Source organism: Cornus florida, unplaced genomic scaffold (genome assembly GCF_030987335.1).
Source record: "Cornus florida cultivar Cherokee Brave unplaced genomic scaffold, ASM3098733v1 CherokeeBrave_3.0.0_Hap2_Chr03, whole genome shotgun sequence".
NCBI classification, from domain to species: Eukaryota; Viridiplantae; Streptophyta; class Magnoliopsida; order Cornales; family Cornaceae; genus Cornus; species Cornus florida.
In genome coordinates this window covers 19297740-19321468 of record NW_026775573.1, presented here as the reverse complement: position 1 = coordinate 19321468, position 23729 = coordinate 19297740, and the positions used below count along the sequence as shown (strand labels likewise).

Below are 23729 nucleotides of genomic sequence, written 5' to 3'. Positions count from 1 at the left end.
TGCCTTTACAGTTTTGGATTCAAAACTCTGTTGCCGTCGTTCTAAGTTTTTCCGGCGATCCCATTCACTGTTAAATCTCCTATTGCTCCATCTTCCCTTCTCCTACGTTCGTCCTGTAAGCCACGGCCAAACCCTCACCAAAGTAGCTCTGTTTGTTTCTCACGACCCCTCTCTGTTCCTCTCTGTTGTTCTCTCAATACTCTGAACGTAAATAAGGTCTGTGATTACTAAAACCCTAAGGTGACATACTGCTCTATATATATATAGACTTAATTGAAACCCTATTCCCTGTAGGATTAAAAACAGAGCCCTAATCTAAATACTAGTCGGCCCATAAACAGAGCCTACGTTTAAAACCTATGTCGGCTACACTTAGGTGACGTCTAAAAACTCACTTAACTTAATTACAATAATTTAAACCCAATAATGAAATTAACGCAACCAATACCAATAATCACCAATAAATCCATTCAGTCAAATAATAATATCATTAACGCAAATAATTCAAATAATTACAAATAGGTCCAACAATTCAAATAATAAAATAAAAATCCAATTAATTTAAATATCACAATTACCAATTAAACCAAGGAAAAATAAAACAACTAACAAATCAATTTAATGTATAACCATTTAAATTCACCCAACACTTAATTTAATTCAGAAAAGCCTAACCACATAAATACCAAAAACAAATAAAATAAATAATGAAAACAATGAAATGAATATTAAAATTCCAATTATAACCCTTTTAAAACTAGGGGTCTTACAATACCCTCATTGACTATATAGTCTTTGTACTATCCCAAGAAATACTCATATCCACAATCAGATCGAAGTGTTTTGATAAGTTTACCTAATTTGTGCTCCACGTTAGTCTTGACACTTTCAGAATATACCAAAAATTTAAGACTTGTGTCGCATAAGATAAATTTATCCAAAACGTGAGAAATCTTGCTTGGATGTTCATAAGACCACACGTGTCTGTGTGTATCGATTCCAATTGTCCTTTATGTCTATTTCATCTGGCTGATTAAGCCCTTAGAGTTATCCATTCTTCAAAATAGGATTCACAAGTTTGAATTAGGCTCCTCTGCCTCACTAGGTAATAAACATTCTTTGACCAATCTTTGAATCTCATTTTGATTTATTACAACTCAATAATAGACACTAAAAATACAATGAGTCAGAAATAACAATTTTTCTTTTAACATTCAATCTAGAAGATGTAACATTAGTTTCTACATCCTGCAAATCTTAAGAGTTTGTGATTATAGTACATAAACCATCTTTCAATGCACCAGAAGCAATCGCATATCTATTCAATTTTATAAAAGCAGTTTTACTAAATAACAATTCAGTTTTTATAAACCACAAGTGAAACAATAATTAGATAGCGTCTTACTTTTGTGCATAAAGATAGTTCTCTAATACTAATATCTTCATATTTTTTAATTTCAGATGTAATACTCCCACTGACTTAGCTACAACCTTGTCATCGGGTCAAGTACAAATATATTCCATATCATCGAGGCTTCTGGATTCCTGAAATCCTTACAACGAATTGCAAACATGTTTAGTGGCTCCAGAATCTATCCTTCAGGAATTAATAGATACAACCACATAACATGGCTCAATGATTAAATATATATTTTCCTATGCCACGTCATTGCTTAGACAGTTCGTCCTTGAGTGTCATAGTTAGCGGCAAAAGAAACAATTTCCTTCGCCCTCAACATTCACTGTCTTATTCCTTTTAACCTTTTAGATACCCATGTTTTGTGCTAGCCTAGTCCTATTATCATCCTTCGTCTTTGCCTTGCCCATCCACTTGGGCCTAGAAGAAAATGGTATAGACTAAGTTAGCTTGATAGGAACGCCCATACTCTTGATTATCCCTTCATCTGTTACTAATTCTATAAGAATATCAGCGAGTGTGAACTCAAACTGATTCCTTATTTAGTCCACTCTAACAGAGTCGAACGAGTTTGGTAACAAGGCAATAATCATGTCAATTTGAAACTTATCTTTCAAGTCAGCCCTATTGACCTCCAGTTCAATTTTTAAATAATAAACAATCATTTTTCAAAATCTGATATCAAACTAGAGTTCCTCAGGCTGTCTAGATAGTATTTAAATTTGACATAGTACTTAGGCATATGCTCTATCTAATCTCACCAAAACACCTCATTAACTTTTAACATGATACTTGAAGAAAATAAAATAATGCAAATGTTAGCTTTGGAGTATATTCGAGATAGACTCTAGAATATTGTACCAAGTCATATCATTTGTCTTATCTAATTTATTAAAAGCATTAATGTCAAATTCGGTATCTCAAAGTAAAAGGATTAGGTATAAGAGTATTAAATACATTTTGTACCCTTACGTTGTGAATAAAATATCTAAGTTCATTTTCCAGTCAATATAAATGAGGTCCAGTCACATTGAATATGTGAGCAAGCAGATAAACTGGATTAGACATAATTAATCTAAATATAAATGCATTCACACAATATGCAAGATGAATTATTAAATACTATCATGCATGTTTAAAATTAAAATGAGTTTGTTAACCACATAATATAATAAATCTCAATAGAATAAGAGATCATTATCATTATTGGTAAACAATCCCTTTTAATTAATGCGAGTCCCTCAACTCCATAGCATAATAAATCACACAATCAATACGTCAATAACTTATCCTATTGGAGGAGTTCATTATTACCATTATTGAGATTCATTTGCTATTAGGTGAGCACTTCCATTAAAAAAGTATGTGGGTCCCTTAACCACTGCATGAAAAATCGGATAACCAATACGCCAATAACTTATTCGGTTGGCGAAGTTCATTATTGCAATTGGCGGGCAAATCCCATCATTTCCATATCTCTTAAGACAATGTCTTGTCTATCTATATGAAATGATTCCCGATTATGTTTAGCCTTTCTAAAATCACCCAGTGTAGACCACTCCGTTGGGGAGCTAACACTATTGATTTTAGATTGAGTGTATAACGTTATTAAAACTCTAATGAAAAATAAAATATTAAATATCTTGTCATTATAATCTAGACTCTTTAAATCATGCGTAGGGCCTTATTTTTAAAGATCTAATTACAATGAACATTTAATATTATTATTTTCATAAGATAACCATTCTTATAATATTAAGACTCTTCAAATCATGCGTGGATCCTTATTTTTAAAGATCTAATTACAATGGTTTTAATAACGAAGGCCATGGTGCAATGTATAAAAATTCCCGCTCCCACTCAATTTTTTAATCATTCATAATTAGGGTTTTAAATTTATTCATTTACATGATATAATGCATGCAAAATGCCTTGATTTTAATCCATTTAAATTTAGAAAATATTTGAACTATAAATGATTCACTAATATTTAATTTGAGGCACACTTTAAAAATAATTTACAAAAAAAAATAATTTTGTTTCCCAATAAGTGCCCTCAAATCAATTAGTAATCAAATCCAATTAATTTTCATATTTTAATTAATATAAATCAAGTCATTTAAATAAATATCATGGATCCAATGCATGAATAATAATTAATAAACAATTATCTATTCCATGCATCACATAAATAAATAAACAACAGACAGAAGCAATTTAAATGGCCAATGGATTTAGCTTTTAACATTTAATTGCTCTAATCACTGCACGAGGGTCTTCCAAATGCTTGTATATACCTGCAGGAGGTTGTAACTCGATCCAATGTGCCACCAAACACAATTGGACGCCTCAAAACCCATCTGAACAACCTGCAAGCACTCTAGGAGGTTTCCAGCGCGTGTCACGCCCTCCCACGCGTCTGCACGCACTGGGAGGAGGTCAGCACGAGTGTCACGCGCTCCGACGCCCCTCCACGCGCGTGGGGAAGTTACCAGCGCGTTCCACGCTCTGGCACGCGCCATGTGGCGCTGACTTGCCTCTGGCGCGTGAAGACCACACGCCAGTCCATTGGCGGTGCATTCCAGCCTCGAAGCACCTGATTATCTCTTAGCCTCTGATTGCAATCCAATGGCTGTTGATCCAAGCGCATATGTAATGTGCCTCACCTGATCAGCCTCCTACCTCCGGTGCTGCCCTTGACGTCGGCGACGCTCCAGTCGCCGGGAAAATGCCTAAAAAATTCCAGAAAATTAATTAAAAAATTTCAGAAATTAAATTAGGCCCTTTAAAAATTCAGAAAAATCCCAGAAAAATTCTAAAAAATTCCTGAAGCCTAATTTAACCCTCTTGAACCTCCTTGAAGCTTCATAGCACTCTTTGATGAATATTACATGGCTTTAAAAAATATTTACACTTTGAAATACAATGGAAAAAATTAAATTACATCATTGAACTTTCAAACGACTAAATCAAAGCCTTAATTACATTCATCCAAATATAAAATTACATTCAATAAACCTATAAGCTTCATCCATGGCTCAAACACACATCATCATCCATTCACAATTATGCATACATCATTATATATCAATATATTAATTCATACATCAATAAATAAATATATGCATATCAAAATTGGATCCATGAATGATGAATTTTGATAAAAACATGATCTCTAGTAATGAATCAAACCATGCTCTGATACCACTGTTGGGGAACGTGCTAGTTTTAAAAAAATTTTCGAGGGATTTTGAATCATAGATCTTGATTCATCACATAGAGACAAGTTTTATGCAAAAATAAAATATGATGTATCATTCAATTAAAGATTGAATACTTACATTAAAGGTCTGAGTAAACCTTTAAATCTTTCCTCTAAAATGAATATTCCACTTATTGTAGATCCCTTAGCAAGATGCCTTCTCCTTTGATCTTCATCTTCTTGGTAATTGTTTTGCCTTTAGGAATCACTCATAAGCCTCCATGGATGACTTTGGAAAACTAGGCTTGTGGGAGCCTCCATTAGATGAGAACGTAAACCTTAATTTTCTAGAGAGAGAAGATAGATTCATTTTTCCTTCTTCCAAAAATCACCCCAATAATATACATAGACCATGTATATTTATAGGCAACATAAAGATAAAGAAAAGGAAACAACAAATCCTTCTCAATCTCTAATTCATATGTCTCAAATCTAATATGATTCCAATATCAAGTTGGGCTATGAGTGAGAATCTATTGGGCTTATTATTTTATTGGCTACAATGAATTAATAATTGGCCCGGTCCATGAACCCAATTCAATTAATTCATAAATTAATTTCTACTCCACTAAAAGAAATTAATTGAACTCCAATTAAATAATAAATAACCTCTAAGTCAATATTGCACTTTGACCCTTCTATGCATAATTAGTTATCGGATAAATAAAGCCATCAATCCGACTACTTAATTAATATATTTATTTTGGTACCTTTAATTATTTCTGGCTCGATCACAATAAAACATTTGTTTGACAAAAATAATAATTTAAATAAATAAATATATAATAAATCATTTTGTCTAAAAACACACGAAGGCCTTCGAATTTACTTTGTGATCAACCATAATTAATACAAAATAAATACAAGTAGCAATGATGCAAATATTGAAAATATAATTCTCTAACTATTAATTACATAACTACCCAAAGTGTCGGTCTAAGGATCCCAAAGAATCCGCCAAACAAATCAAAGTAATTATTAATTAATAAAAGAGTCTATATTTTTCTCATACTTAAGAGTCAAATGCCATGACGGTGATAGGGAACAATTGCATACGATGGCTCTCGCAATATATGTTAACCTAACGCGGATCCAGTTCAAGTCTTAATTAATTATGATTCCATCCATAATTACCGACTATGAACAATTTATGATTACTATTTATATTCATGTATTGATCGCCATCACATACATATATAAATATCTCTTGTAATCAAGAGGACACTATCAATTCTATAATGAATCGAAACATAATACTTTGAATTCACTAATTGTACAAAATATAAATATTTCAGAAACGTCAGGAACATATGTCACTTTAATCCAAACAGGAATTTGCTATGCTAGGGCATATAAATCCCAACAATATATATATATATATATATATATATATATATATATATATATATATGAGATTGAAGTGTGTGTATATATATATATAGATAGATAGAGACATCCTCGACGCGTTGACGCTTCAGATCGGGGAACGAATCGGCAATTCCTTTATTGCATTTCATGGCGGCGAGATGCGACTCCGGTTACAACTAACAGGCTTGGTGACGACCGTGATATTCTGACTACGGCAAGATAATTTTTGGCAGTGGTGACGGTTTTGGATTAGCTTGGCTTGGCTTTGATCTGTGTTGGGGTTTGGTGGTTTGGGTCTTGTGTTTGGGTTTTGTGAATTGGTTTTGGTTACGGGTTTGTAATTTGACAATTAGGGTTTGGTTGGGTGAGGACAACGATGATGGGATTGTAGTATGTGTGTTGTAGGCGTTGCCGGGAGAGAGAGGATGAAGGCCTCGTCGCTGCCGCTGCTCTTCCTCCAGACGAGAGAGATGAGATAAGATCTTTGATCTTGTGGTGTTAACGTGGTGGTGTTAAAGGGCTGAAGGGGGTGGGGGCGGAGGCAGAAGCAGAGGGAGGTGGTGGATGTTACAGTGGAGAGAGGGTGGAATGATGTGTTTAGAGAGAGAAAAGAGGAAAGATGTGGTAGAGAAGCACTGTACCCAGGGGCAAAAATGAAAATTTTCAATATATAGTATCTTTTATTTTTTTATTTAAAAATAAATACTTTAATTGTAAAGTCAAAAGTGTAAATTTATATTTATTTTTTGTAGTCAAACAGTCCATACGGACCTTCTTGTAATATTGCTATAACTCGCACAATATAGAAATCTCGCAGCTAGTTTGTGTAATTTGCCCTAATTATATTAATAGAATGAGCAAGAAAATATTAATTATTTATATTTTTGACATATTTGTGACAAAATATCATATTTTTTGTTTAGAAATATCTCAAATTTTATTTTTATTTTTATTTTTTTAAAAAATAAAGCGCTGGGAAGTTTCCAAAAAATTTGCCATACCTTTATTAGCCTATAAAAACAATGCTACACAACTCTTCAAGACTCGGAGAGAGAGAGAAGGAGAAGGAGAATAAATCTGGTGGAGTACCTTCCTATCTTAACCATATTTTTTTTTTTTTTTTATTTTCACTAAATTTTGCTAGTGTTATGTTATTTGAAAGATGATTATATTTGTGTTTGCTTACATCGTTTATAATCTCTGTTCCGCACCGAGATTTGAATACAAAATCTATGTTAGGGCACATAAATTTGGTTTATTTACACAGTTCTATGAATTCTGGATTGTAATTTTGGGTCTGTTGACTGATAAAGTACACACAAATATATATATATATATATATATATATATATATATGTATATGTATTTCTGGGTTTTCACACATACACTGTTATATTGGATTCCATATGCTGCTTTTGATTCTGAGGTATTTTGGTCTAATTTTTGTTCAGGTGACCTGTTTCTTAGCTGGAGTATAATGGCAGCGCCCTTTAAACTAAACAATCCATTTGATCACCCTTTCTTTGATTCATCTTATTTATTTGCGGCTGTACGCGCTAGACGGATTTCCGAGAAATTGAACCCTGGTTTTAACTTTCTGAAAAACCCTATTACTACTACCCCCAGTGAAAAAGCTAGTGGTACTTGGTGTCTTTGTTTTTAGTTAATCCTATGCCCCTATATTTTTGTGCTGCTTTTGACACTCAGGTATTTTGGGCTAACTTTTGTTCAGGTGACCTCATTCGTAAAATGTTGTTATTTCGAAAAGAAGATCCATATGAGCACCCATCGTTCACTGATCCTGCTATAACCCACAAAGAATTACACTATGAAGGTAACACTTATAAGCATTCTATCTCAAGCGAAAACACGCCATTACATTCCCCAGTGAAAATGCTAGTGGTACCTGGTGTCTGCATTTAATTAATCCTATGCGACTTTGTTATGAATGTATATATCATAATAGTTTATTTGTTAACAAGTAGAACAAATTGTGGTTCATTCCACAGGGAACCAGAGCTTCAGCTTCCAAAGTGATGCACCTGGTGGACCCGAAGGAATCTGCCACACTTCTTCTATGGCTAGGGGTGCTAGCACCTGTGATGGAGTAAGTTTCTTATTTCTGATGTAGAAGTTTATCAATTAGGGGATTGGATTTCTTATGGTTAATGAAAGGTTTATGTTTTTCTTTTTCTCTTTTATTTTTTATGTTTTGGTTACATATGTTTTATGTTGCCTTTGTTTGAGAAATAGGTGGGTCTATTAGAGACGAGAGAAGAAGGAGATAAGACAATGAGTCAACCACTGCAAAATCTATGTTAGTGTACCTAAATTTGGTTTATTTATAGAGTTGTATGAGTTCGGGGTTGTAATTTTGGGTTTATTGACTGATAAATTAATGTTTGCATCTACACACACACATATTTGTAGTTCTTGGTTTTCACACACAAACACTGTTATGTTGGATTCCATATGCTGCTTTTGATTCTAAGGTATTGCGGTCTATTTTTGTTCAGGTGACTTGTATCCTAGCTTGCGTGAAGTAGCAGTGATCCTTCAAGAAAATTTAGAAAACAATCCATTTGATGACCCATTCTTCACTGTTCGTCCATTTTTTTTAAATCCTGCTTCACGTCTTTATCACCAATTTGATGGAAAATCTAGTTCTGAGCGGCAGTTGAAGGAAATAGCTGTTGAAGAATTGCACTCTGATGATAACTCTCAGAAGCTTTCATTCTCAGTTGATAAACCGATTATTACTTCCCCCAGTGAAAATGATTGTGGTACCTGGTGTTTTTGCATTTAATTGATCCTATGCGCCTTTGTTTTGAATGTATATGTCATCATAGTTTTTTTGCTAATAAGTAAACAAATTGTGGTTCATTCCACAGGTAACCAGACCTTCAGCCTCCCAAGTGTCGCACCTGGTGGACCCGAAGGAATGTATCACACTTCTTCTACAGCTAGGGGTAGCACCGGCGGAGTAAGTTTCTTATTTCTGATGGAGAAGTTTATCAATTAGGGGATTGGATTTCTTTTCATCTTTTGGTTACATAATTTTTATGTTGCCTTTGTTTGAGAAATAGGTGGTTCTATTAGAGATGAAAGAAGAACATAAGACAATGGGTGAAGCATTGCATACTACTGCTAAAGGGATCAAAGGGAAGGTATTTGACTTGATGTTCTTTTGTAGTCTCTATAGAAGCATGACCATAAATTGTTTTTTATTTATTTATTGGTAATTTTTTTAATTTATAAGTAAGTGGAGGATCCCACTTATGACCATAAATTGATTCAATATAATTAATTTTTATTTATTTATTTTTTTGAGGAATGTTTGTATCATACCAAAGTCTTTTGGTTTCACTTCTTGCTCTTAGGGGCCTATCCTACACCAATAAATTATTTTAAGGATAGGGATCTAATAATAAACACTGTGACTGCTTAATTTATAAGGTTGAGTTGAATTTGAGTGATTTTTTTTTTATTTTTTTTATTTTTTATAAGTAATTGAATTTGAGTGAAATTGTCTCATATAAGAACAATTTCAAAACTTTATATATATAAACTATTTTCGAACCAGAAACCTGCATGGAAATGTCAGATGACAGTCAATCTCTTAAATAAAAATTTCAAAATCCATCACAAGAATCCACCGAAACAGTTTTCCATGAGCATTTCTTCAATCGACTCTGATAGTTTCGAAAGTGTGTTTGACCCATATTATATGTCGATGTCCGTGTCGTGGGCACAACAGGGACCTTGAGGTCTAACATGGCAAGTCCAGGTAACATAGCTTCCTTGCATCCTCCCTTATAAATGCCAGCAACTTGTCTTCCCAAGTTATGTGGGATGTCACATGTTCTTTGCTTTCTTGACATCTTTGTTTAACCCATGCCAGGACATTAAATTCTTGATTGTCTATCGTATTATGGCTGATCCTACAATCGTCTTACAAGTTTGTTTCTTCAGTTTGATAGGCGTCGTTGATTGCAGGACTGAAAAGTTCATGCACTCTGATAATTCTGTGATTTGATTCTTAATTTGATATTATAACATCGCGTATTAGTATAACTCTAAAATTGGGGAAAAAACCAAAGAAATAAGTATGTTCTATAAGGGATTATATTTTGTGCAGCATTTATTTGTTTCTCTTATTGCATTATTATATGTATATACAATTTGTAACAATGGTATTTTTTTCCCTGAATGTTTGTCTTTCTATGCAGGTAGAATCATAATGCATTTGCTGCCATGGGATCTCCCATGGTCCATTTAAAATAACATGTTGTATTCCCAGTTAATTGCTTGGGTCTGCTTCTTCATTGCATTTGCAAGAAATAATTGGTTATCTGCTCTTTAGTTTGGAACTTGGATGTGACTTTCTCACAGCTGAGTATTGAAGGGCTAATTCTGCTTTTACAGGCTTTCATGATGTCTTTTGATGATGTGGCTTTAAGAATTGCATTATCGGTGTTGTTTACGATTTTTTCCTGAAACGTATCCTTGGTTAAATTCACCATTTTCCCCAATGTGTAGAGGGTAGCCGCAGAGGATGGAGTGGCCACCAGATTTGGGATGATTGGGTCTCTGCCATCTGCCAAGCACGAAGGAATGAAACCAGATGCTGGAGCTAAGACTCTTTCTTCTGGGCCGAGAATTAAAAAAACCAGATATTAACAGGACTTGTTGCTTAGTGGTTCAGCTTTGATGATACTTGTGGTTCTTCTCCTCCAATCTGACTTACAAATATGGGTTTGTGAAAAGTAACTGTGTAACTTTCTTGTTGCCATCTAACTTTTTTGTGTAATGTCAAGTTGAACAACGGAAATCTTAGGTATCTTCGATAGTGGATTGTTGATATGTCTTATGAGAGGAGATTTATGGTATCAGTTTATCTTGATGATTCATTATGCGTCTAGACGAACTCATAGTTAATTGTAACTGAAAACACAAGAAAAGAGTCGATGAATATTTCATGTGTCTGCGCATATTTATACATGTTTGATAGCTTGGAGATTTACGGTGTGTGTGTGTTCTGTTAGAATGTTCAGGTATGCCAAAGAAAAAATACACTTTGAAAATGTTAAACGTTGCCTTTTTAGGTTCAGTCAAGAAAAACTGTCCAGTATCGGGACATTTTAACTAAACAAGTGAATTTTGAATAATTGTAGGCTTCCTTCAAGGATCATCATCATTGGTCGAATATGAGATGGTTAATGAAATTGTTTTAGTCGATGAAACCAGAGAAGGAGATAAAGCTAAGTTGGAGGTTTGGGGAGAAACTAGGTTTAAGATAAATTGAAATAATGGAATTTATTTCAATAAATCTAGAAATTTAAATGATATGATGGCTTCTTTCTTTTAGAGAGAAAGCACGCTAATACCTGGAGATTCATACCCAAATGGACTGTGGGATGCAAAATATGTAAACTATTTTGTTGAAAAAAGTTGTGGAGCCCCATTTTGTTTTTAGTTTGCCTTTTATACCCTTGGATGCCCTAGGCATTTAAATTTTATAAGGCTGGTCAAGATTAGTAATAACACGGTCGTTTAGCTCTAAATGTCCTGTTTTGATTATGTATTTCCTTCTTTTTGTTCTGTTGGATAGAAGAGAAAAAAATTAACTCCTAATTTACTATGTTCGTTACAAGAGAATTAAAGAGAAAGTTTTAATTATTTTATCATTATATTCAATAATATTTATAATATTATACTACCTCCGTCCCTTTTTAATTGTCCATTCTTGATTTAATAACTTTTTAAGGGGATATGCAATTAATGCATTGTCCCCTTTTAAAATTACCAAATTATCCTTTTTAATTTAAATATATATAGTTACAAAGTTTGAAATTTTTTAAAAAGATAAAAGACAATAATGAAAATATAAAGAAAAGATGCTTTGACTTTTCAAAGTGGACAACTAATTTGGAACATGTAAAAAGAGAAAAATGGACTACTAATAAAGGACGGAGGGAGTAATTTATATAGAATAATACTGTAATTTTAAACTTGTAGAAATTAAGATAGTATTTAATTTAAAACTTCTATAACAATTCATTTATCTTCCCTCTTGTCCTCTACCCATTTTTGATTGGATAAAAATTCGTAAAGGAGTCCTATTCTCCTTTTATCTACTTAACAAAATAAATTTGTCCATTCGTTTCTCTTCTCTCTACACTTTTTCTTTCCAAACATAGTATAAGTGAAATTAAGATTGCTTAATTGATTTGGCATGCTAATACAATAATCACTTATTTTGCTAGTATTCTTATCGTGGTTTACAGCCTCAACTATTGCATCAAGAACCTTTTTTTTTTTCCGAAAATTTGCATCAAGAACTTATCTAACATTGATGATCCCATTTGTCATTGTCCTCCCATATGCAATATAAAGAAGAATCTTCAAGAAAATAAAAAGGTAAATTTTACCTACACCCTGACATTTGCCAATATTTCACACAAATCCTCTTTACATTTCATAATTTCACCTACACCTCGTCAGTAACCGCACCGTCTAGTTTACTAACGGAAATGTATAATTTTACGAAAATATATAATTTTACTATTCTACCCTTGAATTATATATTAATATTTATAAAAATTTATAACTTAAAAGGAAAAGACTTTAACACTCTATTTATCTCTCTCTTTACTCCCCAGACACATGCATACACATTGCATATATCCTTTCTTCTTTTTTTCATTTTTTTTTTTCCTTTCTTCCTCATTATTGCCGGCAACAAAGAATCTATGCCACCGATAGAATACACAAACAGCAACCACCGAAAAAAATTATGCAAACGCCAGTGACCAAAACTCAAAGTGGGTCAGTGATGATATTGTTGTCTGAGATCGGTGATTTCGGTTCGTATTGCAACGAGAAGGGTCTTGACTCATCGCCGGCTTCTTTTGTTGCTATTGCAGCTAGGGTGTGTGTATGGATGGTAATCAGACGACGGAGAGAATCGCCAAGTTGGTCTCTGCTTGGAGTATTGCCTATCGTTCAGTTCCTCAGGTTTTCAAAATCGCCGTTCAGTCTTTGCCGGCACCTCCAGCTTCAGTCCTTACTCCTCGCCAAGCACCTCAAGCTTCAGTCCTTACTGCCCACCGTTCAATTGCAAGGACAGTTCGCTGGATTTTTCTCCACTTTAGTGATATGCCTAAACGGCTGCTCGCTGGACTGAATTGGGTTTTGTCAAATTTGGTTCATTCTAGCTTTGAGCTCGACGTATTTAGTGGTGAAGAACGGACAAAATGATGGCGACAGAACTCCAGTAGTCGAGAAATCAGTTTCCACCGAAGAGGTCGGTGGAGTTACGACAAGAGTTAGCATCGTAGAGGGAGTCACTGTCGTCAGAGCTTCCTTTCGTGTTGTCCTTGTCATAACCGGTCTTGGGATCGACGAAGTGCAACCACTCCGACACGGGTTCTTATCACAGCTGCCGTCCACCATTGCAAGCTTCGCTGGACTGAACTAAACTTCACCTAAGTTGGGATCGCCATACTGAATTGAGTGAAGCGATCTCCGGAGAGTTACAATACCAATCTTGCCATTTCTCCACCTCGACCTGCCACCATGGTCGACCACCAACCACTAAGCATCCGGAGAGTTACAAAACCAATCTTGCCATTTCTCCACCTCGACCTGCCACCACGGTCGACCACCAACCACTAACCACCACGTACATATACGCATACACATGTACACAGACACATACACACACAGACACACATACATGACATAAGTGTGTGTGTGTATATATAGTTTTGTAATTATGCATTGTCAATAAGGTTAAAGATGTCATTTTAAGTATTAGAGGGCAAAATTGACCTTCTACCGATTTTTTCATGATGACATCAGCACACACCGTCAATGGCTTAACGACAGGGAGTAACTTGCTAGGTAAACCCAAACCTCAAGGGAAGTTGGTGGAATAATGAAACTTGGAGGGTGTGTAGGTGGAATTTACCCAAAATAAAATTATGTGGCTTTGAGTAGCATATTACAAAACTATACTTAGGCATGTTACCACACCAACAAGAACTCCCACCACTACACTAGCAGATAAACTGATCAAGTTATCCAACATCATATTTTTCAACATTCATTCATTCACAAACAAATCAATAAATCAATGATCATTCACTAATAAAAGTCAATCAACTCCATCCGTATAATGTTTGCATGCTTCCCAGAATTTTATCAACGATCATTCACTAATAAAAGTCAATTCATTAATTACAAACATGCTTCCAAGAATTTTAAAATTGCCCATTCACTCTCTGGCCATTGCCCACATTATTAAAAACAGTGGGCTTACTAAACCTCCCACTATACATGTATCCAAAAAAAATTCACTTTGATCTTCTTCAGCAAAAACTATCCACGGGCGAAAGCAAACTGAAAAAACACATAAAGGTAATGTCCACAATAAAAGCAAACCAACACAAAGTTGTGACTTACAGATCTTTCCTTCTGGAGAGTACTATCTCTGCAATTTGGTTCATCCTCCTTCCTATAACTGTTGTCATCTATCATTAATAACTAACCATATACGATCAACAACTAATATAAACTTAACAAGCTGAGGCTAAAAAGTAAGGTATAACAATTAATAACCAACATACTGTAATTAACTTGACATATAAAAGGGGCTACTACAGAGTATCATTAACCAAAATGTAGCCAATAACAAGGTATACAATTAACTATCTATCTATCTATCATTAACAACTAAGCATATATAATCAACAACTAATATAAACTTAAACAACCCAAGGCTAACAACCAAGGTATAACAATTAATAACTACACTAATGATAGAGAAAGGCCACGTCATTACGCCAGTCTTAAAGAAAGACTCTCTCTTACATGGTGGTATAACTGAAAGGGAAAAAAAAAAAAAAAAAGGAAAGAAAACAAAGAAAAAAAACTTCCTCTTTCCCCTCACAAGCAGGATACTAAAAACTCTGAAAATTACTTGTTCACGTGTTTCCATAAATCTAAATTACAAAATAAAAATTCATAGAACTATAAATCATTTTAATAACCAAAACTTCCTTAACTATTGATTTTAACAAAACAAATAAAGTATTATCTATACTCTGTTATGTATGATTTAGAATATATATATATATATATATATATATATATATATATATATATATATTTATAAGAGCCGGGGAGTTGAAACTGCAGCCATTGATGAAGCAGCAGGAAAACCAAAAAACTCCACTTCCAATTGATCTAAACATTTTATGGTTATCTGTACTTAAATCTTTATCATCAAGTTGTGGATTTCTTGAAATTGGCGAGATGGGTGTTGGAATTTCTCTTTCGTTTTCATTCTAACTCTCTAAAAAAAAAAAAGAACATCATAAAAAATGCCATCAACCCAGCCCAATCAAAAGTGTCATCAACCTTATCACACTTTTGATTCTCTATGCTACAAACCTCCCCCTTGGTGACCTCTCATGCCTTTTGGACATTTGGGTTATTGGTCCTTTGCCTGTGTTTATGTGCCTCAAGTTGGTAACCCCTTCAAATCAGCATCCATTTGTTGTTGAGAGAACAACAGAAAGCTCTAGACTCATTACTCAAATATTTGTTGCCCTTAATCAATCTCATCTCTTTTCTAAATTTTAACTATCAACCTAGTAGTGACGACCAAGTGTTGCAATCCATTAGTACCTTCTTTACATCCAACTAAGGCAATGACTTTATTGAGTCTGTGATCGAGTTTCAACTTTTGCAAATAAAATATAATACTTTCTTTTTTTTTTTGATAAGTAAATTGTATAAAAAGCGTTCAAAAAGGGGAACGCGACCCAAACTATACAAAGACAAAACGGAGCCTATGAATTCAAAGAACTCATAAAGTCAACAATCTCCTCAAGAGAGGAGTAGTCTCTCCCCTGACCCCAACAAAACAAATTACAAATGATAGAAAATTTTAACACCCCAATGGAGGATTCCTTTCCTTCAAAAGATCTTCCATTACGCTCTCTCCAAAGGCTACACCAAATACAAAAAGGGATCACCCTCCAAAAAACTCTGACCTGAGCCCCCACCCATTGGCCCCTCCACATATCTAACAACTCCTAAGATGTCCGAGGCATGACCCAATGAATACCAAACAGGCCAAACATCAAACTCCAACAATCATGAGCCACAGGACAGTGCAACAAAAGATGATCCACCGACTCCCCATTAATCTTGCAAAGACAACACCTATTAACAATGATATGTCTTCTCTTTCTCAAGTTGTCCAATGTCAAAATCTTACTCCAAGCAGCAGTCCACACAAAAAAGGTCACCTTAAGAGGCGCCTTAGACCTCCACACCGTCTTCCATGGGAATGAGGTACCATGAAAACCAGAAAGGCACACAAAAAAGGACCGGACCTGGAACATCCCCTGAGAAGAAGGCACCCAAATCAAGGAATCTGCCCCAGACCCCTCCACCTCCTGTCCGTAAAGAAGAGCCAAAAACCCAGTGACATCATCCAGCTCCCAATCCTGAAAAGCTCGCCGGAAACGCACATCCCAAGACAACCTTCCACTATCAAGGCGATAATAGTTAGCAACCATTGCATGTTTGTCAACAGCAATCCTAAAAAGCCTGGGAAACAAAAGGGCAAAGGCCTATCCTCACACCATGGATCCTCCCAAAACCGGACAATTCTTCCATCCCGAACTCTGAATCTAATATGTTTGGAAAAGGCATCCCATCCCTTACCAATGGCCCTCCACACCCCCACTCCGCCAACAGACCTGACTGATCTAGCTGACCACCCTCCTCTCTCCTCCCCAAAGCGACATGAGATAACCTTTCTCCATAATCTATGTCTTTCCTTACCAAATCTCCAAAGCCACTTACCAAGAAGAGCACAATTGAAAGTGGCCAATCTCCTAATTCCAAGCCCTCCCAACCAAATAGGCCTGCAAACCTGTTCCCATTTGACAAGATGATACTTGAACTCTTCACCGCGACCCCCCCAAAGGAAATTACGTTGGAGCATTTCTAGTCTTCCTACAATAGAGGCTGGAATACAAAAAAGTGAAAGAAAGTACGTTGGAAGGCTTGACAAAGTGCTCTTCACTAACGTAACTTTACCGCCCTTTGACAGATATTGTTTTTTCCAACCCGCTAATCTTCTCTCGACCCGCTCAATCACCGGGTTCCAACTTCCCACCCTCCTAGCCGAGTCCCCCAGCGGCAAACCCAAGTACGAGATGGGAAAGCGTTGTGTCCCACATCCTAGAACAGCAGCCAGAGTGTCCACCTCCTAAACTTCCCCCACAGGAACAATCACACTCTTTCCCACGTTAACTTTCAAACCAGAAACAGCCTAGAAGCAAACCAAGACACATCGCAGATACCTCAACTGGGAAATATCAGCCTCACAAAAAACAATACTAAAATAATACTAAAATTATACATATAATAAATAAATAAATAAATTAGAATTAGAGGCATTGTTTTATAATAAATAGATGCAATGCTAAACTATCTTTAAGGTTTTTTTTTTGGTAGAAAGTAGAACCCTACTGTATATTTTTTTTGTTTTCTAAATTGAAATTATTTATCGTCCCAAGGGGAGTTCCATACTCTCCTCAAGCTTTCAATTGGTAATAGACTCAAACATTCCCACATGACTGATCACACCACCCACCCAACCCCACTACAAACCTCCCCTTGGTCTACTCAACCATCAATTTGCACCTTGCCATGTTTTTTTTTTTTTAACCATAATTTCATGATTTAGGCATGTTACTAAGCAACCACAGACAAATCATCAAAACAAAACACAAGACAATTTCTCAAATAGACCAAAAAATTAAAATACACTGCATTACTATATACCGGAAGAAATTCTGGTAGAAATTCTGGTCCAGCAGCTGGTATGTGCCCGCAAGGACAAAGAGGTACTTCCACTTGCATTGGAGGCAGGCAAATGAAAAACGGAGATCCCCTGACGATGATTTGATAATGTGACGTTTTGAGCAATGACATGTAAAGAGTAGCTCCTGCGGTAATTAAACCTAAAAAAGAGTTATAATTGGAAAAGAAAGGGAAAAACAACTAATGCTGAAAAGATTGTAATCTTACATGAACACACGCAACGTCCGGTAAATCTTTATATGGAATGGTCTCCGCGGCAGTGAGGGCTTTGGAGACAGAGTCCGGATACTGCTCTAGTATATGAAAGTTGACTTCTCCTTGACAAATCATACATTGGACATTCAAAAAGACATTGTTGCTGGAAACACTGATATTATGGAAGGTCGCACATTCACAGTTCACAATCTAAACAAGAAAATGGCTATGTCAGTCGATTGAACCAAAAAAAAAAAAAGAGGTTAGTGCCTGTATTATTGGAAGTTGTGGTGGGAGCTCCAGCTGGGGCTTGGGTTGCGGCTGAATCTTCTCCAGAGAAGCAAAGGCTTTGAATAAGTAATACCTCTCGCAATCCTCACACGAGAATCGATAAGCATAGTCATTTCTGTCAAGTATGAACCTGTATGCAGTAGGACATACGCACACAACACCAAAACGTGGGAGATCGTTAGGAATGGCGTCAAGTTGAATGGCGTCAAGTTCAACTGGCTGCGGCAGAACCGGCAAGGGCACCGGAGGACCTGGTGGCGACGGAACTGGCTGCGGTGGCAGTGGATTCCCGGAACCGCCGCACTCTATCTTCATCCGCTTTGAAGATTCGCCCGCCATGGTGTTTCTCTTGAGCTGAACCCTAGCCCTATGAGGATGTCTGAACAGAGATTAAAGTTTAAAACCTTCGGTTGCGTTGTGGGCTTTTGGGCCTTTGGCCGATAATTAGACCTATTAAATTACAAATACTACCCCTCTAATTTCAAATATATCAGTTCACTTCCCTTGTAAAATTTGACTCTTATCCAATGATGCCTTCAGAATGCCCTTAAAAAACTTAAATTTTTATTAGTTATTTAACACATTCAAATTAAAAAACACTTACACAGAATGTAAGTGTTGAAAACGGAGCTTACAAAACACAAATTTTTAACGAAATTTTGAGTAGATCCTACTAAAATTTTCTTGTGAATCTATAAACCCTCTCTATAAAGAGATGAATATTTTTAAAAGAAATTATTTTATTTTAAAGGTTTTTATATGAATCGCACATGTTATTATGCAAGTACTATTAGATGAATTAAGTGTAAGGCATCTTCTTAATTTTTAAACATTTCTTACTTTTTGAAAAACAAAATCCTTATCATTAAAAGAGTTTATTGTTAACTATTATTCCGTTTCGAATTCTACATGGTCGAGGCATTTTTTTATTATAAAAGTGTAAGCATTTTCTTAATTTCCAATCATTTTTATTTTTGTTAAAAACATCATTAAAAGTGAAACGAAATTGAATAATAAGTTAATAAACATTGCCTTAATTATTAGGGTAAATTACATTGGCACCCCTTCAAATTAGGTCAAATCTCAACTATATGAATATTTTAGTTTTAACTTTCAATTACACCCCACATTGCCTTTTGGACTCTGACACCTACGAATTGATCCATTTATCCTTAATTTTTAATACAATTTAATACATAAATTATCTATAATCTTAAATGACAAAAATGCCCTATATATATATATATATATATATATATATATATATATATATATTTTAAACTAACACAGTTTATATTTATTTATTTTTTTCCTTTTTTTCATCTCCACTATCCACGGATATTTGCAAGTCTAGAGATGTCACAGACATAAAAATGGGGAAGTAGCCCTGAACCCCATAGAGCACCCAGCATAGAGACAACCACCTCCCTTCTATTAAGCCAACAAAACTTTAACAAGCGATACCGTAGCCACCCGATGCCAAACATTTGCGTAATATTATCATCACCGACCATGGGTTCCAACGATTGCAACACCACCACCGGATACTGCATCACCACTATCCCCATCTCCAGTATTTCTCGATCACCATAAGCACCTCGTCAATTTCGAATCTCGATAGAATTACGATCTGTAACAACCCAAATCCGGTGGATCCAAGTCGTCAACAGGCAATGATCCGATCCCGGATCCTTACTCGACCAAGATCGTACTAGGGTTAAAACAATCATTTTCTACTAAGGATGGAGGATGAGTTAACTCTAAATGAGTCAAATTGAGTTCATTCTAATCACATTAATCAATTAAACGCATTCCATAAGTTTTCGGTGACTGTAGTTATGGTTTTCCACAAATAGGCCCCTACGGTTTAGGAGATTTCAGGAACAGTATGCACTAAAATGGTCATGCTAAGGGATTTTGAAACACAACTTAATTCATTATAGAATTTCATATAGCTCAAACATTGAAATGCATGCAATGCATTATAGAAACCGCATACCACTCACACAATCCAATTCCATACATACACCCATACCGAAAATGTACTAACTAACAGGGCTTTGGATACCTTCATCCGTTTCTAGGGAGAATTTGCAATCGTACCTGGCAATGGGGTACCTTCCTATTATCATTTGGGGCTCAAGTCACTAAATTACTCTTAGGTACCTCCAGTGCCCCTATAAGCCAACTAGCACCTCCGAATAAAGGGGGATACCTCACCAATTCCAGGTTTGAAAAAAACTTTTCTCCATAAACTTCTCAAATTCAATTTCCACATTCCACATTCTCATACACATCACCACTCACACACCCTATAAAGTATATGAATGTCATGAAATGAAACATTGCCATACATGAAATGATCAATACTTTTCGTCTCTTCACAATTGTTAGCTAATCATAGGCATGTTTTTCCTTACCACAATTAACAAATGAGAATTCATGTAGGCATTTATTCAAACATATAACATGCCAAATGAATATACATTTAACCTTAAAGTAAGAAAGCACAAATTAGTCATATTGATCATGAATTTCTCAAATAGCAAGAAGGAAAGCACAATTATCACATATAAACACATAAGAGGCATGGAATTTCCATATGCTTCAACAAGTAAACATGAGTCAAATATGTAAGAAATTGTGATAGCCCTCGATTTCAAAACACAGGTTGATCAGGTCCGCGTACAAAACCGAAGGATATCAAAACAATTAGGTAATAAACGAACACAGAGTACAAAAGGATAATAAAGAATAAATAAATAACGCTGAAAAGAAAACTAAATATTAATTAATCAATTAAATCCTCCAAGAATAAAATCCATTAAATGATAACTATCTCTGATACTAATAATCCTCTAGAATACAACTCGGGAATCCATACCATGTAGACCCCTAATAAATCCCAACTGAAAATTAAATAATAGTAAAAACTATTTGAACCAAATACTAAAACATAAAATAGAATCCTACGTAGATAATCGAAAGAGTGATGAAGACTAGTTTCTACTTTGCACGAAGAATCTCTAAGCCTGATTTTGATGAACACTTGAAAAATAATACTGGGTCAGGCCCACGAACAAGTCATTTTTACTAAATCCCAAAAAGAGACCCTATACACGAATACATCCTAGTCAACTCATACAATAGTTACGTAGTCCGTATATATATATAGATATAGATACACACTAAAGGACTCTCACTGGATTATAGGGTGGACTCAACCGCATAGTAGGTAACATGCAAAACGCACACCAGGTGGGCATGAGTACCATCATCTACCAGGGCACATAACAATCTACTAGATCCAACTATACATCCCCAAGATAATATACGCTCCCTAACCACTGATCTTGAGACCTCACGCTCATATCGTGACACATATCCATATCCTATCCAAATATAAAATAAACTATCTATCATAATCTTTCAATGGAATGTCATCCACATATGAATCCGTGACCTAACACGAAGTATGAGACTAAACTTATTAGCCAGCTCATCCATAATATGCCCCCATGTCCTAACAATAGTGCATAAATCCAAAATCATATCCTGACAATGGTTCCCAATCCAATGATGCAAGCATGCATGTACATCAAATGTTCAAGAAATAGACATGATAATAATCATACAAAGATCTATTGCATTTAATTAAACAAGACACAACAATTCTAAGTAGCATGTAGTTAACTTACAAAACAAGTAATTAACTTACATCTCAATTAAATTACATAAACCTTCATATTGTTGCATGCTATTGTATATTATGCATTTTGGGAATTAATTGGGTCCATTTAAATCATCTAATACGATCTAAATAGCCTTGGAATTAGGGGTGGGCAAAAAATTCGCGAATCTGTGGATCCCATCCAATCTATACGGATCGGATCAGATTGCTAGAGCCATGGATCAGTAGCAGATTCAAAAAAAATTGAATCCGTAATTCACGGATTAGGTTGTTAAAATCCGATCCGATCCGTGAATCCGATTCGTAGCATATATATATATATATAATATTAATATTATATAATACAATTATATACAGTTTAGTTTTTTACTATATAACATGTTAATATTATATAATATAATATACAATTATACAATTGAGTAACTTTACTCTTATCAATCCTAACCTAGCCAAAGAACTCAAAATTGCCGCCTCACCTCTCTTATTCTTATTTTCCTTATAGTCTTCTTCTCCACAACATTGTATCTTCATCATTTGTTAACCTGAGTTCACCCTAGGCCGCAACAATGACATTTTCACGAAACTATGCTCGAGCACACGAAAATGTGGATGGCTTAAAATTGGTTTCTCGAGCTGTTTCACGAAACAGTGCCCGAGCACATTGTTCTGGAAAACAGTGCTCGGGTGCACTAAAGAGGTTACTCGAGCACCCTCTAGGGATTTTTGATAAAAATGTTTAAATTGACCCCGAATTGATTATATAAAGTCTCGAATACTAAATAGGGACTTAGGTATGATGATATGTGAATTTAAATAAGCATGCATGAATACAACAATGCATGCAATTTAAATTTATTTAATAAAGAATTGATGAATTTAATATTTTAATTTATTTTAACAATTGAGATTATGTGATGTGTTTGGAGAATGCTTACTTAGATGTAAATATAAATTACAGCATGTTTAAGATTCGGTTTATGTGAAATAAATGATGTACGAAGCTTAAATGAATTTATAACTCATTCATGTGATTTGATAACATGAAATTATATGTTTTGTGTTGTTATGATATGATATGATTATAATCAATTGCATAACTGTAATTTATAATCTTGAAACATGATATATATTTATATATTCGGATTTGTTTGAGGACTAATGTTAGGATTTGGTTCTATGAATGTTATTGTCAAGATATGGCTTTGTTTTGCATTAGGTTGATGAGGTGGCTAATAAGCTTAGACTCATTCTATGTCAGGCCATTATTAGGATATGGATAACATGTCATTGTCAAGATATGGCTATTATATTATATTTTTATAAATTCCAGCCTATTGTCAGGATATGGGTATGGTTGTTATCTGTAAACCATTGTCAGGATATGGTTAATTATATCTATAATGATATTATATGTACCTTGATACAAGTTCGAGATATTGGGATCAGTGGTTAGAATGTAGGCGTATATTGCCAATTGAGATGGGTAGTTGGATCAGGGATGTATGTGCCCTGGTAGAAGGAAGACTCGTGACCACCTTTGTGTGTGATTTACATGAGATATCCACTACAATGTTGAGTCTGCCTTAATCCAGTGAGAG

The 23729-nt window shown here is 35.0% G+C and overlaps 2 protein-coding genes across 2 annotated transcripts; one reads left to right on the top strand and one right to left on the bottom strand.

Moving 5' to 3' along the window:
* The first annotated feature begins 7084 nt into the window (after nucleotides 1-7084).
* LOC132299806 (uncharacterized) lies at nucleotides 7085-10996 on the top strand. The gene is made up of 9 exons (XM_059796627.1): nucleotides 7085-7127; nucleotides 7499-7687; nucleotides 7780-7881; nucleotides 8057-8154; nucleotides 8301-8364; nucleotides 8564-8830; nucleotides 8939-9030; nucleotides 9134-9214; nucleotides 10587-10996. The coding sequence occupies exons 2-9, from the start codon at nucleotides 7525-7527 to the stop codon at nucleotides 10725-10727; spliced, it is 1008 nt and encodes a 335-aa protein (XP_059652610.1). The 5' UTR covers nucleotides 7085-7127; nucleotides 7499-7524; the 3' UTR covers nucleotides 10728-10996.
* Nucleotides 10997-14222: 3226 nt separating this feature from the next.
* LOC132299805 (uncharacterized) lies at nucleotides 14223-18794 on the bottom strand. The gene is made up of 3 exons (XM_059796626.1): nucleotides 18162-18794; nucleotides 17916-18079; nucleotides 14223-14571 (listed from the first exon to the last, which is right to left on the bottom strand). Exons 1-3 carry the CDS (start codon nucleotides 18282-18284, stop codon nucleotides 14430-14432), a joined length of 429 nt encoding a protein of 142 aa, XP_059652609.1. The 5' UTR covers nucleotides 18285-18794; the 3' UTR covers nucleotides 14223-14429.
* Nucleotides 18795-23729: the final 4935 nt, after the last annotated feature.